Here is a 15,564-nt window from a genome sequence, read left to right on the forward strand (position 1 = left end):
TAACCAGGAAACCCTAGAAAAGCCCTTAGTCAAGCTCCCTACAACCAGACAAGCCAGTCTTAGACCTAAGGATAAAACAACCTTAGAAATAGTCTCCTAAAAGCTTAAGGAACTCATGAAGAATGAACCAGTCAACTCTTCACCAGACACCACCTCAACCAGTAGAGACCTTAGAGACCATCGACTTGTCACCTTAGAAGCCCATACAGCTTCTAGCAATTCTAGCAGAACCTCCTTTAACAATGAAAAGGAGATAGAACGTCTAGAAGACCAATTTTGAGGTTTACAGGTAAATAGGCTTTACCAACCCAAACCAACCAGTTTAACCAAGAATTGGTATCCCAGACCAACACCCCCTGACCTCTAGTTCGAGGAAAGGAATAGCCAGTTCATTGTATCCACTGGTAAGCTCTATGAATGGAACATAGATGGTTTATCAGAATAGGAAATCCTAAATAAGATTCAGCATATGAATATGGAAGCCAATAACTACCAAAAAGATGAGGATAAGAACCCCATCTTTGACGAACGCATAAGAAGAGATATTCCCGACAGAGTCAACACCCTGATCTATACGATCATGAAACACTTCATAGGAAAACCCATCAACATCACATCTAAGATTTACGACCAGTTGAGTAACCTTAGATGTAAAACCCTTAGAGACTATAGGTGGTATGAAGATGTCTTTACCACCAGAGTCATGCATATAAGCGATTGCAACTCTCCATTTTGGAAGGAGAAGTTTATCAATGGCTTACCCAGATTATTTGGCGAAAAGGTCAAAGAAACCCTATGTAGCCCTTTAGGTGTCATAGATTATGATAACCTAACCTATGGAGACATCTCTAGCACAATCCGCAGTGAAGGAATGAAGATGTGTAGAGATTTGAAAATCCAAAGCCAAGCCAGCAAGAGTAAAGCCAAGTATGAAGTAGGAAACTTCCGTACATAGTACGGCTTACCCTCAGTCATTCCCAAGAGAAAATCCAAGTACAGAGGAAAAGAATCCTCTGAGAAGTTCCATAGGAAAAGAACAGCAGCCAAGTATTATAGAAAACAGAAGTTCAAGATAGATGATTTCTATAAGAAAGGAAAGTCTAAATCCACAGGAAAGTTCATACCCAAAGTGTTAGGAAAATGCTTTAATTGTGGAAAGAGAGGTCATTTCCAAAAAGAGTGTAAAGCTAAGGCCAAATCCCTTATTAACACCCTTGTGAGTGACCAAGCCAGTAAAGAAGAGATCTTCAAGCTCTTAGAACTTGACCGCTCAAACAGTGAGTCTCCCAATAGTTCTACTGAACAAGAGAACCACCAATTATACAGGTCGTCCTCTGAACCCTTTAGAGTCTCCTCTCGCTCCTTTAGTGGCCCAAACGAACCTATAGCCTACAAAGATAGTTGTTGTAGAACAAGACTATCAATGTTCTTTCTAAGCAAGAAGAGCTCCTTTAGATCTCATAAAACAGATCGAAGACTCTATCATCAAAGCTCAAAAGCCTAGTGATTTCCATAAAACCTTAGTTAGGGAAGCCAGTAAACCTGAACCTAGGTTTTAGGAACCCAAAGTTGATTTAGAAAAAATCTACAATAGGTTTACCAAATCAAAAAAGGAAGTTACTGTCCAAGACCTTCAGAAAGAGATCAAGGATACCAAGACAGAAGTGAGAAACCTTAAGCAAGAGTTGACCATCCTTAAGGTAGATCACAACCTCCTTAATCAAAGGGTCAGACAAATAGAAAACACTTCTCATCATGGCAATAAGGAAGGTACCTCATTTCAGAACCCTTCTGATGAAGAAGCAGATGATACAGTTAACCCTACAGCAGATATGGTACAAGAACCATCCAGTGAGAAGTTCTTAGAAACCATCAATATGATTAGCTTCCAAAAATGGCACTCCAAAGTCAGGATTGTCATTAGCAAAAATTTTGAATTTGAGGTCGTAGCCTTAATTGATTCAGGTGCTGATCTCAACTGCATTCAAGAAGGAATCATTCCCTCCAAATACTTTAAGAAAACCAAAAAAATGTTAACTTCTGCAAGTGAAGGAAAAATGCAGATTGAATTCAAAATCCCAAAAGCCCGTGTTTGTCAAGACAATACGTGTTTCAAAACCACATTTGTCCTTGTCAAGAACATGACAGATAAGGTCATCTTAGGAAACCCTTTCATGTTTTTGTTGTATCCTTTCATCACGATAGTGAAGGAATCACTACCCATCCCTTTGGCCAACCAGTTAAGTTTAAGTTTCTTAGGAGCCCATAGCCCAGAGAGATAAGTAGCCTCCAGGAAGTCTTTGTCTCTAAAACTCTTAACCTTATCAAAGCCAAAACCCAACACCTAGAGTACCTTAGCAAAGAACTAAGTTACAAAAGAATTGAAGAACAATTAGCTTGCAAAAGTTACCAAACTGAGATCAAAAAGTTTGAAGAAAAACTTAAGCAAGAGGTCTTCTCTGATCTTCCTACAGCCTTTTGGCATCGAAGGAGACACGAGGTAGCTCTCCCTTATGTCAAAGATTTCCAAGAAAAGAATATTCCTACCAAAGCTCGACTTATCCAAATGAGCCAAGAACTCATGGATACTTGGCGAACTGAAATAGAGGATCTTCTTAGAAAAGGAATCATCAGAAAAACTAGGTCACCATGGTCCTATCCAGCCTCTTATGTCCAAAAAAATGCTGAGATTGAGAGAGGTGTCCCTAGACTTGTCATCAACTATAAGCCCCTTAACAAAGTCTTGCAATGGATAAGGTATCCAATACCTAACAAAAAAGACTTAGTCAATAGGCTTAGCAAAGCAGTGGTTTTCAATAAGTTTGAGATGAAGAGTGGATTTTGGCAGATACAAATCAGAGAGTCTGATAGGTACAAAACCACCTTCACCACACCATTTGGCCATTATGAATGGAATGTAATGCCTTTTGGTCTCAAAAATGCACCTTCCGAATTCCAAAATATCATGAATGAGATTTTTAATCCATTCTCCAGTCTTGCTATTGTGTACATTGATGATGTACTCATCTCTTCAGAATCCCTGGATCAACATTGGAAACGCCTTAGAGCATTTCTTAATACCATCAAGCTCAATGGTCTTGTTGTTTCAGCTCCAAAGATCAAACTTTTCCAAACTACTATCAAGGTCTTAGGCTTTGATATAAGACATGGTGTCATCAAACCCATAGATAGAGCCATTCAGTTTGCAGACAAGTTTCCAAATGAAATCCTAGATAAAACCCAGCTACAGAGATTTCTAGGATCTCTTAACTACATCTCAGACTTCTATTAAAAACCTCAGGCAACATTGCAAACCCCTTTTTGATAGACTTCGAACCAATCCTCCTCCTTGGACCCTAGCCCATACCACAGTTGTCCAAGAAATCAAAAAATATGTTAAGACACTCCCTTGCTTAAGAATTCCCTCAGTAAATTCCTTCAAAATTGTCCAGACAGATGCCTCCAACATTGGTTATGGTGGTATTCTCCTTCAGCGTCTTAGTCCCACTTCCCCTAAACAGATTGTTTGTTTCCATTCCGGAATCTGGACTCCCACTCAAATTAATTATAGTACTATTAAGAAAGAAATTTTATCTATAGTACTATGCATTTCAAAATTTCAAAGTGATCTTTTGAATCAAATTTTTTTTAATAAAGATTGATTGTAAATCTACAAAGCTTGTTTTAGAGAAAGATGTTCAAGAAATTGGTCTTCTAGATGTTCTATCTCCTTTTCAGTTTCTGAGGAGGTTCTGCTAGAACTGCTAGAGGCTATGTGGGCTTCTAGGGTGACAAGTTGGTGATCTCTGGGGTCTCTACTGGTCGAGGTGATATTTGGTGAAAGGGTGACTGGTTCCTTCTTCACTAGTTCCTCAAGCTTTTGGGAGACTATTTCTAAGGCTGTTTTATCCTTAGGTCTACTGGCTTGTCTGGTTGTGGGGAGCTTGACTAAGGGCTTTTCTAGGGTCTGGATAGGTTTACTAGGGTTTCAAGGTTAGAGGATAACCTTGTTATCTATCCTGTCTTCGATCCTATCAAGCTGCTTGCCTATTACACCTAGACACTGGATGGTATAGTTGTTTTACTCTATTACCTTCTTGACAACCTTTTCGTCATTGGTTAGGTGCTTGAAGGGAGAGGCAACTACATCACTACCACGATGTTTAAAGGTTATGGCTTCCTAGGGTGGATGACTAGACCGAACAACATTCTTGTTTCCTTTGTTGTCTTTTATGGTCCAGTTGGTTTTGGTGATGACACAAGACTTTTTATGCCATTCAAAATGGTTCTCAAAGTATTCAAAGAAAGGGACATTGCTGGATATCTCTTTCATGAATTCTTTCCATTTTTCCAAAACTTCTTTCTTTTGTTCCCTGGTGTGGTTGGATCTATAGGCTTCTCTCTTGACTCTATTTTTTTCTAGGTCAAATTCTTTGCCTAAGGCTACAAGGTCAGGGGTGAACTCTTTTCTTATCACCATGAGCTGGTGATCAATTTTAGGTTCTTGTTGAAAAGGATCTTCCATATCAGTTCCTGGTGGTGATGGGAGTTTCTGACTAGTGTTGTCTTCATCTTGATCAACAACTGAGTCTTGTTTGGCTGTGTAACAAGGGGTACTGATCTGGGATTGGGTTTTGACTCCTTAGAGCTCTAGTCCTAAGTCTTTCCTAGATTTAGGAAAGGGTGCTAGGGGTCTAGAGGAGCTACACTGGGATGCAGGTCTATCTCTAAAGAGGATAGGTGACTGCCTAAAAGGTTGGTGTAGATCTATCGGGGATCTAGACCTGGCTTCATCATAGTCCAAGGGTATTTTATACCTAGATTGGTCAAAGTTGAGTCTAACCGTTCCATTGGCTAGTTGCTGGACAAAATCTAGATCTGGGTTTCTAGATGGGTTCTAGATCTGTAGAGAGTAGTTTTCATTCTCTAAAGTCCAATCGGAAGGGAAAACGACATCTGACCATTTCAGGGTTCTTGGAACCTGGATCTTGGATCTGACATCCTTGGTTTAGATAAGAGTGGTTTCTCCCATCTTTCTCTTGTCAATTGCTTGAACATTCATGTTCATCCTAATGCACTTGTAATACACTCTGTATATCAAGGCTAATTGCTGGGTTCCCTGTAACATGAGCGTTCCATGGGTTTTGATGTTGAGGGTGAAGACCTTCATGATATGCGGGTTACGAAGCCCCATTGTGAAGTTGGGGAAGTAGTCAAAATGAACTAGTCCATAACTAAGACTGGATTCCATGGTTCTTAAGAGGCTGTCATTAAATTTGATACGACGGGTGTCTCTAAGGGCCATTAGGATCGAGTTATTCAATCATTCTCTGATCAAAGGTTTGACTCCAACCTGGACTAAACCTATGTGAAGGTAATTGTGACCTTTTTTTGTGCCTTCAGAGCAGAAGAGGGTAACAAGTAGCATGTTTCATACTCCTTGTTTATACTGTAGACTTGTTCTATAGTCCTAACATGTTAATCTGTCTTGAAAGTCTTTTTCAAGGAATATGAAGATGACTTGTAGATTTGGTTGGTGGGGACTTTAGGGATGTTCCAATCTCCTAATTTTAGATCTGTATCTGATAACTAGTAAGATTCTAAATTGAGAATTCCATCATCTTGAGGGATCTCAGGTAGGGATGAATGGGAAGATCTAATGCTGGTAGAAGAACTACTTCTAAACAATCTATTCATTGTTTTGAATTAAAAGCTTAAGATAAACAATCACAACCTAATCACCTTTATCTCCAAATTTCTGGATGTAACCTTAGATTTGAAATAGTGTGTTCTAACGGGACCAACGCCTTCTCACGTGCTAACTACAACCTCTTACTACCACAATCTTTCCACACAGTGGGGACCACCCTAAACACCTCTCTCCAGCTAACATGAGTTGACCAAACACTAAAAAAGAAAGATAATGGGTCTTGCTAGGTTGTACAACAGCACAGATCTGGACTTACTTGTCTCAACAGTACACATCTGCAACAAACTTTGGGGCTAAAAACAAGAATAAGAAAAAGTAGATAATTGGGAAGTAACTGATTAGCTTGAACAGATAACACAGAACAATAAACAAAAGATTAAAAGGGAGGCTCATCCTACCACTAAAAGAAATTACAGTAGACAAGTGTGGAGAAGAGATAGTAGATGAAGAAAGTGACAAATGGTAATGGAAGAGTTATCAGAAAATAGATGCAAAACAAAATATAACAAGTAGGAGATAACATATTCAAAATAATGGATAACTATGGCTATACCGCCAACTTGATGGAAAATAATTACAGTAACTTACAAACACTTACGATCGGCCAAAACTTGGCTATGATACCAAAAGGGTAACAAGTAGCATGTTTCATACTCCTTGTTTATACTGTAGACTTGTTCTATAGTCCTAACATGGTAATCTGTCTTGAAAGTCTTTTTCAAGGACCATTATATATATATATATATATATGTATGTATGTATAAATGTTTATATGTTCATGGCACTGTTCACTCCGAGTTTTGGCCTATTTAAGGAGGGTTGTCCTTTATATAGACAAAAATTAGGAGTGAACAGTGCCATGAACAGTAAAAGTGAATAGTAAATAGTGAACAGTAGTGAATAGTGAAATTTCACTTTTTGTCTTCAAATTTTTAGCCAAAGAGCCTTATCCAAAGTTTGCCGAAAATGAACTTGGAATGACCAAATGCATGAGGAATCATTGGGAATCTTCTTTTCAAAACATCATCATTAGGCATTAGTGTAAAACAATAGTGGGAACTTATAGCATTCTTGGCATGATTACTGCTTCTTTGTATGATGGTCCTCTTTATTTCACTTGTTATCTGATATTACTCTTGCTTTGGATGATCCTAATTTTACTCCCTGGTGAAATTCCCACTATTGTTTCACACCGCTGTCCTAGGCAAATGATGATGTTTTGAAAAAAGAGATTCTTCATACTTTTAGTCATTTCAAGCTTGCTTTCGGCAAGTTTTGGTTTTTTGGATTGAAGAATCAAATAAGGTCCCTGCTGTTGTTGATTTAAGACAAAAAGTGAAAAAAATCACTATTCACTTTTTGCTGTTCATGGATTATTGTTCACTTTTAACTATTTATCGGTACTGTTCACTACACTTTTTATGCCTATCTAAGGGGGGATGTCCCTTATGTTAAACCAAGTTTTGCTCTAGAGTTAGGGGAAGGGACACAGTGCTGAAGGCGGAAGCACAGTAATATTATGTTAAAATTAACAATGTAGAACCAGCCAAACAGGCGGTATTGCAGATATAATCAAAGTAATTTAAAACAATAGTAAGACGGTAGAACCAACCAAGCAATATAGATCAAAACAATATAAAGTATAGAACAAACTGAAAGCTGAAAGTAGTTAATATTGAAAATAAGTAGTAGAACTTACAGTAGTAGTTACAAGGTCTCAACAGGTTAACAGTTATAAGGCTTGAATAGTTTTAGATACAAAGCTTTGTAGGGAAATAGTGGTAATAGTGGAAATTCTAGAGAGAAGTTCTGAAGGAGAGAAGTAGTCTTAAAAGAGAATTCTGGCTCTAGAGCAAAACTTGATTTAACATAAGGGACATCCCCCTTTAAATAGGCATAAAAAGTGTAGTGAACAGTACTGATGAACAATGAAAAGTGAACAGTAATCAATGAATAGTAATCCGTGAATAGTGATCAGTGAACAGTAAAAAGTAAATAGGGAATTTTTCACTGTTTGTCTCAAATCATCAGTAGTAGGGACCTTGTCTAATTCTTCAATTCAAGGAACCAAAACTTACTGAAAGTAAGCTTGAAATGATTAAAAGCATGAAAAATATCTTTTTCAAAACATCATCATTTGCATGGGGCAATGGTGTGAAACAATAGTGAGAATTTCACCAGTGGGTAAACATTGTAGCATTGTGGCCATTGTGCAGGCCAAATAAATAGGGGAAGGAATCAATCTTCCGCTAAATCTTGAGTTTCTTCTTCATCATGACCAAACCACTCCTGATTGTAGGGGTAGTAAGGGTCTTTTGTAACAGAAGATGACACTAGATCTGTGTCTCCATCTATTTCTAATTTTCCTCCTATTGAAACCCTTGATTACCCAAATCAATTAAGAGTTTTGAATCTTTTAAATGAGAGATTTGAAATAGATATGGTTTCATTGTATAATGAATTTATTTTTGCTTATAACAGAGATAAAAGAAAATATTACCAAAGTACTTTTGCTCAGTCTGAAAAAGATCGTGTTCAAAGGAAATGGAAAGAAAAGATGAATCAATTGAAGAAACATATTTTGTTTTTTGATTTCCTTGAAAGTCATTATGTTCCAAAAGATGAAGTTTCAAAAAATCATTTGAATGTGATAAAAAAAATCAAATTTTGTTAAAGAAGATAAAACCATTGTTAGGTCTAGCCATCCACCTCTTGAGACAATTTTGATAACCTATAAGAAGACTAATGTTAAGGCCTCCCCTTTCAAAATTGTTGATGAGCAAACTCCTATTATCAGTATTATTGAACAAAACAACTTTGGTAATGAATCCTTGCATATTATTGGTCAAAAACTTGACTGTATTGAAGAAAAAATTGTTGAAAAAAATCTTGTTTCAAAAACTGAAAAACCTTTGATTGATTTACTTAGTCAAGATGGGAAATTAAAGTTTAAAATTATATCTTTTACAAAAAATTGGTATTCAAAACCTACTCCTCCTAATATGCAGTTTGAAGAAAGAGCTTTTCAAACACAATTTTCTGTTTCTGCAAATAAAATTTATGAGTGGAATATTGATGGTTTTTCTGAATAGGAAATCATTAATAAAATGAGTCATATGTCTATGGTTGGAATTGCTTATGTGAATAACCATAATCTTGACCACCCTGAAATTGTTGACCTTCTTGTCACTGGTTTTTCTGGCACTCTTCGTGGATGGTGGGATTCATATCTCACAAAAGATTCTAGTGAATCTATTAAACATGCTATTAAAAAGAATGAAGAAGGTTTGCCTATTTTTTTATGAAAGTATTGGCAAAGGTATACCTGACGGTATCAATACCTTGGTCTATACTATTCTCAAACATTTTTTTGGTACTCCATCTAATATTTCGTCTCGAATTTCTAATTATCTGAACAATTTGAGATGTCCTATTATGTTTGACTACAATTGGTACCAAGATGTCTTCATTTCTAGAGTGACGCTTCAAAAAGATTGCTACAAGCCTAATTGGAAAGAAAAGTTTATTCATGGTCTGCCTCCTATCTTTGCTCATAAGGTAAAACAAGAGTTAATTGGTAAAAATGATTCCATTGATTATGATAATTTAACTTATGGTGATATTTTAAGAACTATTAAAAAACTTGGTATTAATATGTGTAATGATGAAAAATTGTTAAGATACCATTTAAAAAATAAAAGAAAAGCTAAATATGAAATGGATAATTTCTGTGAACACTATGGTTTGCCCCCTATTGCTCCTTCCAGACAAAAGGATAAAAAACATGATAAAAGTCACAAAAATTATAGCCATAAAAAATATAAAAAATACAAAACCAAATTTGTTAAACCTAATGATTTTTATGCTAAAAAGAAAAATGTTTCTAAAAAATATGATAAACAAAGATTAGGTAAAGGCAAATGTTTTAAATGCGGTAAACCTAGACACTATAGTAAATATTGCAAACAAAAACCTGGTAAGTTAAAAAATAAGTTTAACATGTTATCAATTGGTTGTAGAGAAGAAGAATTATTCCGAATCCTTGAATCAAACAATTCGTCTGATTCCTTGGAAGAGGATATTTCTTCCTCATCTAATTCTTGTTATCAATCTGCTGATGATTCTTCTGATTCTCCTAATATTAAAATTGGTTGTAGAGATTCCTGCTGTAATGTTATTAAATCTGTTAATGGTCTCACTAAAAATGAAGAAAATGAAAGTTCGTTGATTAAATTGATAAGTCAAATTGAAAACCCTGAATTGCAAAAAGAATACTTAAATAAACTTAAGAAAAATTTGATAAAAGATGAAACTGGTAAAAAACTAAAGGGGTAATTACACATAACCCACTTGCAGTTTGGGCGAAAATCACTTTGCCTACCCATGGTTTGAAAAGTATCATTTAACTCACTTGTGGTATGTTCCGTTTGTTTTCCGTAACCCACCTTTGTTAAAATCAGGGGTAAATAAGTATTTTTGCTCAAATTTTATGTCTCTCTCCTCCCAAAACAAAAAATAGAGAAAAAATACAAGAAAAACAAGATCAAAAAGATGTATTTGTCTCTCTCTCCATTCACACAAATTTTGAACATGAAGAATTGAAGAACGTACCCAAAATAATAAAAAGCCTAAGCCCCATTGCCTTTCTCACTCTCATTTTCTTAGAACCCAAACAATTCACAAACTAATTTTCATACTCTTTTCCTTTCTCAGCAATTAAATAAACCAAACCACACATGAAAACAACAAAACAAATTACACTCCACCTTAAGTTTTAGCTCTTAAAGTCCCACATTGCAAAACAATCTAAAAACCCCATCCCCCCAAATACCCATTTTTCTCTTCTTTTATTTCCCCTATTTTCCCACCACCCAAACACAACACAAACTAATCTTCATGAGCCTCCTCTATGAGCTTCTCGACCTGGCCACAATCAAGCTTCTTCTCTATGAGCTTCTTCTCTATCTCTCTCGGTTCAAAAGCTTGAAGGCTGCAGTGACAGTAGAAGTAAGGGATGACGATGGCAGGGGTAGGAAGACGGTGACAGCAACGGTAGCTTGAAGATTTTTCATTTCTGGATTTTTGTTTCACTTGTCATGGTCGTCGATGGTGGGCTTTGCTCGCCATGGATTGTGGGTTGTGGGTGGTGGGCTTTGCTCGCCGGTAGTTGCTGGGTGTTTAGGTTGCTTTGGATGTTGGTTTGGTGGTTGTTTGGGTGTTGGTTTGGTGGTTGTTTGGGTGTTGGTTTGATTGGTGGATGTTTGAGGCAGTGGGTCTTTGGGTGGCGGTTTTGGGTGACTTCAGATTGGCCTCTGCCTCCCTCTCTCACGCCTTGATAAGTATGGGTCGAGGGTCGTGCGGTTGTGTCCCCTTCACCTTCGATGGTTCTGCTTCTTTCACCTTGAACTTGAGAACTGAGATGTCATAGAACTGGAGATTTGGATTCAGTGAGGATTGAGACCCAGAATATGTTTGGTTTAGTTTTTTAGTTTTTGCTTGCTATGGTATTGATTTTTGGATGGATACTAATTGTGGTGGCGATGGAGGTTGGTTTTGGTTGTGGAGGAGAGGCTGGAAATTATTGGTCTATTCTGATTTGTATTCGTTCTTTTTCATTTTTTGTTTATGATGGAGTAAGCCAAAGGGTTAAGGGAGGCAATGGGGCTTAGGCTTTTTATTTTTTTGGGTATGTCTTCATGTTTTTCATGTTCAAAATTTGTGTGAATGGAGAGAGAGATAAATACCACTTTTTGATCTTGTTTCTCTTGCATTTTTGCTCTATTTTTTGTTTTGGAAGGAGAGACATAAAATTTGAGGAAAAATACCTATTTACCCCTGATTTTAACAGAGGTGGGTTACGAAAAACAAACGGAACATACCACAGGTGGGTTAAGTGATATTTTTCAAAACATGGGTAGGCAAAGTGATTTTCGCCCAAACCACAGGTAGGTCATGTGTAATTACCCCAAAAATAAAATCAACTATAAGCTTTGAAGAAACTTTGGAAAGATTTAATAAAAAGAAATCCAAAGAATTAATTGTTAATGATCTTTAACATGAAATCACTGTTGTTAAACAAGAAATAATTGAATTAAAAAATTAATTTGAAAGCATTAAAAGTGATAACATTAATCTTAAACAAGAATTGTTATTGTTAAAAATTGATAAAAATCTTGATCAAAGTCAATCTGATAATGAACAAGATAAGCACAAAGATGGAGATGAATCCTGTCAACAGGCTCTTCTTTCTGATAAAGGTATTGTTGATAATTCTCAACTTAATCTTGTTAATAAAATGCTTCCTCTAAAATAGTTTACAAAAGTTAAAATTGTCATTTCCCATGATTATCATTTCACTGTTATTGCTATGATTGATTCTTGTGTGGATATGAACTGTATCCAAGAAGGATTAATTCCTTCAAAATATTTTGAAAAGTCAACTAAAAGATTGGTTTCTACTAATGGCACTCAAATGAAGATTAAATATGAATTAAATAATGCTCATGTTTGCCATGGTAATGTCTATTTTAAGATTCCTTCTGTTCTTGTAAAAAATAGGCAAACCTTCATCAAACCTTCAGGAATACCCCGACTAATACTTTCATCAAAAATAGGCAAACCTTCATCATCCTTTTTAACAGATTTTTTAATAAATTCTCTGGAATCTTCTGTGAGATTTTAATCCCACCATCCACAAAGAGTGCTAGAAAAACCAGTAACAAGAAGGTCAACAATTTCAGGGTGGTCAAGATTATGGTTATTCATATAAGCAGTTCCAATCATAGACATATGACCCATTTTTTTAATGATTTCCTTTTCAGACAAACCATCAATATTCCATTCATAAAGTTTATCAGTGGAAATAAAAAACTGGGTTTGAAAAGATCTTTCTTCAAACTGCATATCTAGAGTAGGTTTTGAATACTAATTTTTTGTAAAAGACATAGGATTAGATTTTCTGAAAAATCTTTTAATTTATGGTAAATCATCATCGAAAACCTTTTTAACAGAAATAGAAGATAATGAGTCAGAATTTGTGTTTTCTTCAAAAACAGTTTCTTTTTCATTTCTTGAAATAGTTCAAGCAGCATTGGTAGCAGCACTGGTAGAAGTACCTTCAGTTTTAACTTTTAAATCAAAAAGCATTTTCTCAAAAATCTCAAGGGTTTTTGCCTAAGAGGTTTTAAAACTCATTTTTTCTCTTTGACTAGGTAAATCAATCAAAGGTTTCTCAGGTTTTAAAACAGCAGTTTTTTTCAACAATTTTTTCCTCAATACGGTCAAGTTGTTGACCAATAACATGCAAAGATTCATTAGTAAAATTGTTTTGTTCAATGATACTATGAACAGGGGTTTGTTCATCAGCAATTTTGAAAGGAGAGGCCTTTACTTCAGTCCCTTTACAGTTTACAAGAACTAATTCAAGGGGCAGATGGCTAGACCTAACAATGGTTTTATCTTTTTTAACAAAATTTGATTTCTTTATTAGATTCAAATGATTTTTTGAAACTTCATCTTTCGAATTATAATAGTTTTCAAGGAAATCAAAAAACAAAATGTGTTTTTGCAGCTGATTCATCTTTTCTTTCCATTTCCTTTTAACACGATCTTTCTCAAGCTGAGTAGAAATATCGTAAGAGAATAAAAGAAATGTACGCCCAACACCCCCATTTATTTGTTGGTCAACAACCAACCACAGCTACTTCAACCAAAAAAGGTCGACCCCCTATTCAAACCGAAATAAGTACCTCACCTCACTTACGAAGAAGTAGTTGGAGCTGGGCTCCAAACTATGAGAGTTTGGTTTGCTTTTGTTTCATGTTTATAAGAGCGGTCTTACATAGGCTGGGGCCAAGTGGCGTAGTCCCCTAGCTAAGAAGGAAAGAAAGCTTATCCGTGCAATCAACGTGTATCGTTTACTTTGCTTTAATGAATGCTTAAATCCCTACTTCCACTGCTTTAATGGGTGATTCTCCGTTCCTCATTAGATTTTATCCATCTCTGAATGTACACCCAATGGATTATTTGATCCATATTGATGCAGTACGGCCAGATGAAGAAGACTGGCGCCTACTAACTCAAAAAAGAAGGATCCCATCTCTCTTTCTCTCTTAGCGAGGGCTATCTCTCTTAGTGAGAGTGAGGGAAAAAACTCTGAATTGACTTTGGAAAACAGGGGTATCAATAGAAGGAAAGTCAGAAATAGATGGAGAAATAGATCTAGTGTCTTCTTCTTCTTAAATAGCAATTCTACTATATGGAGAGGAAGGTTCAGCTTTAGTAGAATAGAAAGCAGTGCTAATTTGGGAGTTGACATTTGAAACTCCTTTTAGCTTCAAACCAGATTTTGCAAAATTCTTTTGCAAAAAATCATTGAGATCTTGTTCTCTTTTTGAAATACTTTCAGATCCAGCAAAGGAATGTCTTCCTTTGTTGATCCTGAAGGGTTGATTATCACGAAAATTTATTTTAACAATGCCATCAAGATATTGTTGAATATGGGTGAGGTTTAACTCATCAAAAACAGGTTTAGCAGGAGGAGATTCTTGTTCCAACAACCATTTTTTGGGAAGATTAACATCTTGCCATTGAATCATTTTTGGAACTTGAATTCTAGCATCAGGGGTTGAACATTGGATTAACATGGTCTTTCCAGTAGGTTCTCTCTTTATCCTAGCACAAGGATTCAATTGAGTACCCGAAAGTCTATAATAAATACGATAAATAAGAGCAAAAGGCTTGCTTCCTTCTTCCATGTTATAACCAAATGTCAAAATATTCAAGGTCAAAGCTTTAACATTATTAGGATCATCCAAAGCAAGAGAAATATCAAGATAACAGTCAAAATAAACAGGACCATCATACAAAGATGCAGTAATCATACCAAGTATGCTATCAAAAAAGTTCTTGAATCTAGCATCTCTTAAACACGTAAGAATAGAACCATTTATACCTTTTCTAGTGAGTGGTTTAAGAGCAACTTGAACAAGACCAATATGCAAATAACTGAATTTTTTAGTAAGAAAATCATTAATATTTCTTTTAGAAAACAAGCAACACTTTTCATGGGTTTTTGAAATAGAAATTGTTTGTTCAACAGTTCTTAATTTGTATCGAGAATAAAAAAGTATTTTTAGCTCAGCTAGTCTTGTAGATGGACTTAGTATCAACCTTGGGGTTATTCCATTTCTGGAAATCCGGAAACTCATTTTCTTCAACAGTGTATCTTCTTCATTTACAATATCAAAAGGACAACCAGTCCTGGAGCTGATAGAGGAGTTGGATCTCCACAACCTAACCATACTATCCTAGGTTTAACACTCAATTATCATGTTTTTCTTAACACCATTGCATTTCGTAACACATACCCTAGTCAACCCTATACCTCTCATGCCCTATACGCTCTCTCTAGCTTAAATGGGCCTTACTGTTCAGTTTTGGCATTTCACTTTCTGACACGGGTGGCGCCAACGATGGTAAAAAGGGGAACACAACAAAGGAGTATCAAAGTTTCAGGTAAACACAGACAGACAATAGAGACACAAGGACACTATCATCAGCCAGAAAAGAATGGCTTTGATACCATAAAGGGGGGAAGAACACAGCGCTGAAGGCGGAAGCACAGTAATAATAGATTGAAAATAATGTAAGAATATGTGCAGTTCTGCTATATGTAGAGGAAGGTTTTGCTTTAGTAGAGTAAAAAGCAATGCTAACTTGGGAGTTGTCACTTGAAACTCCTTTTAGCTTTAAACCAAGTTTTTCAAAATTCTTTTGTAGAAAATCATTGAGATCTTGGTTTTTTTTTGAAATACTTTCCAATCCAGCAAAGGAATGTCTTCCTTCGATGATCC

The 15,564-nt window shown here is 36.0% G+C and overlaps 1 protein-coding gene across 1 annotated transcript; it reads left to right on the top strand.

Moving 5' to 3' along the window:
- Positions 1 to 475: 475 nt before the first annotated feature.
- LOC115961779 lies at positions 476 to 3,292 on the top strand. Its single transcript, XM_031080700.1, has 3 exons — positions 476 to 927; positions 1,595 to 1,965; positions 2,475 to 3,292. The coding sequence occupies exons 1-3, from the start codon at positions 476 to 478 to the stop codon at positions 3,290 to 3,292; spliced, it is 1,641 nt and encodes a 546-aa protein (XP_030936560.1).
- Positions 3,293 to 15,564: the final 12,272 nt, after the last annotated feature.

This window comes from Quercus lobata, chromosome 9 (assembly GCF_001633185.2).
Source record: "Quercus lobata isolate SW786 chromosome 9, ValleyOak3.0 Primary Assembly, whole genome shotgun sequence".
NCBI lineage: Eukaryota > Viridiplantae > Streptophyta > Magnoliopsida > Fagales > Fagaceae > Quercus > Quercus lobata.

Excerpts from the sequence above, each read along its gene's own strand:
- LOC115961779 (XM_031080700.1), top strand. The coding sequence starts at position 476 with ATGGAAGCCAATAACTACCAAAAAGATGAGGATAAGAACCCCATCTTT. Across the intron at positions 928-1,594 it reads GCCAGCAAGAGTAAAGCCAA|GTTTACCAAATCAAAAAAGG; the intron begins GTATGAAGTAGG and ends AATCTACAATAG. Across the intron at positions 1,966-2,474 it reads CGTAGCCTTAATTGATTCAG|CCTTTTGGCATCGAAGGAGA; the intron begins GTGCTGATCTCA and ends ATCTTCCTACAG.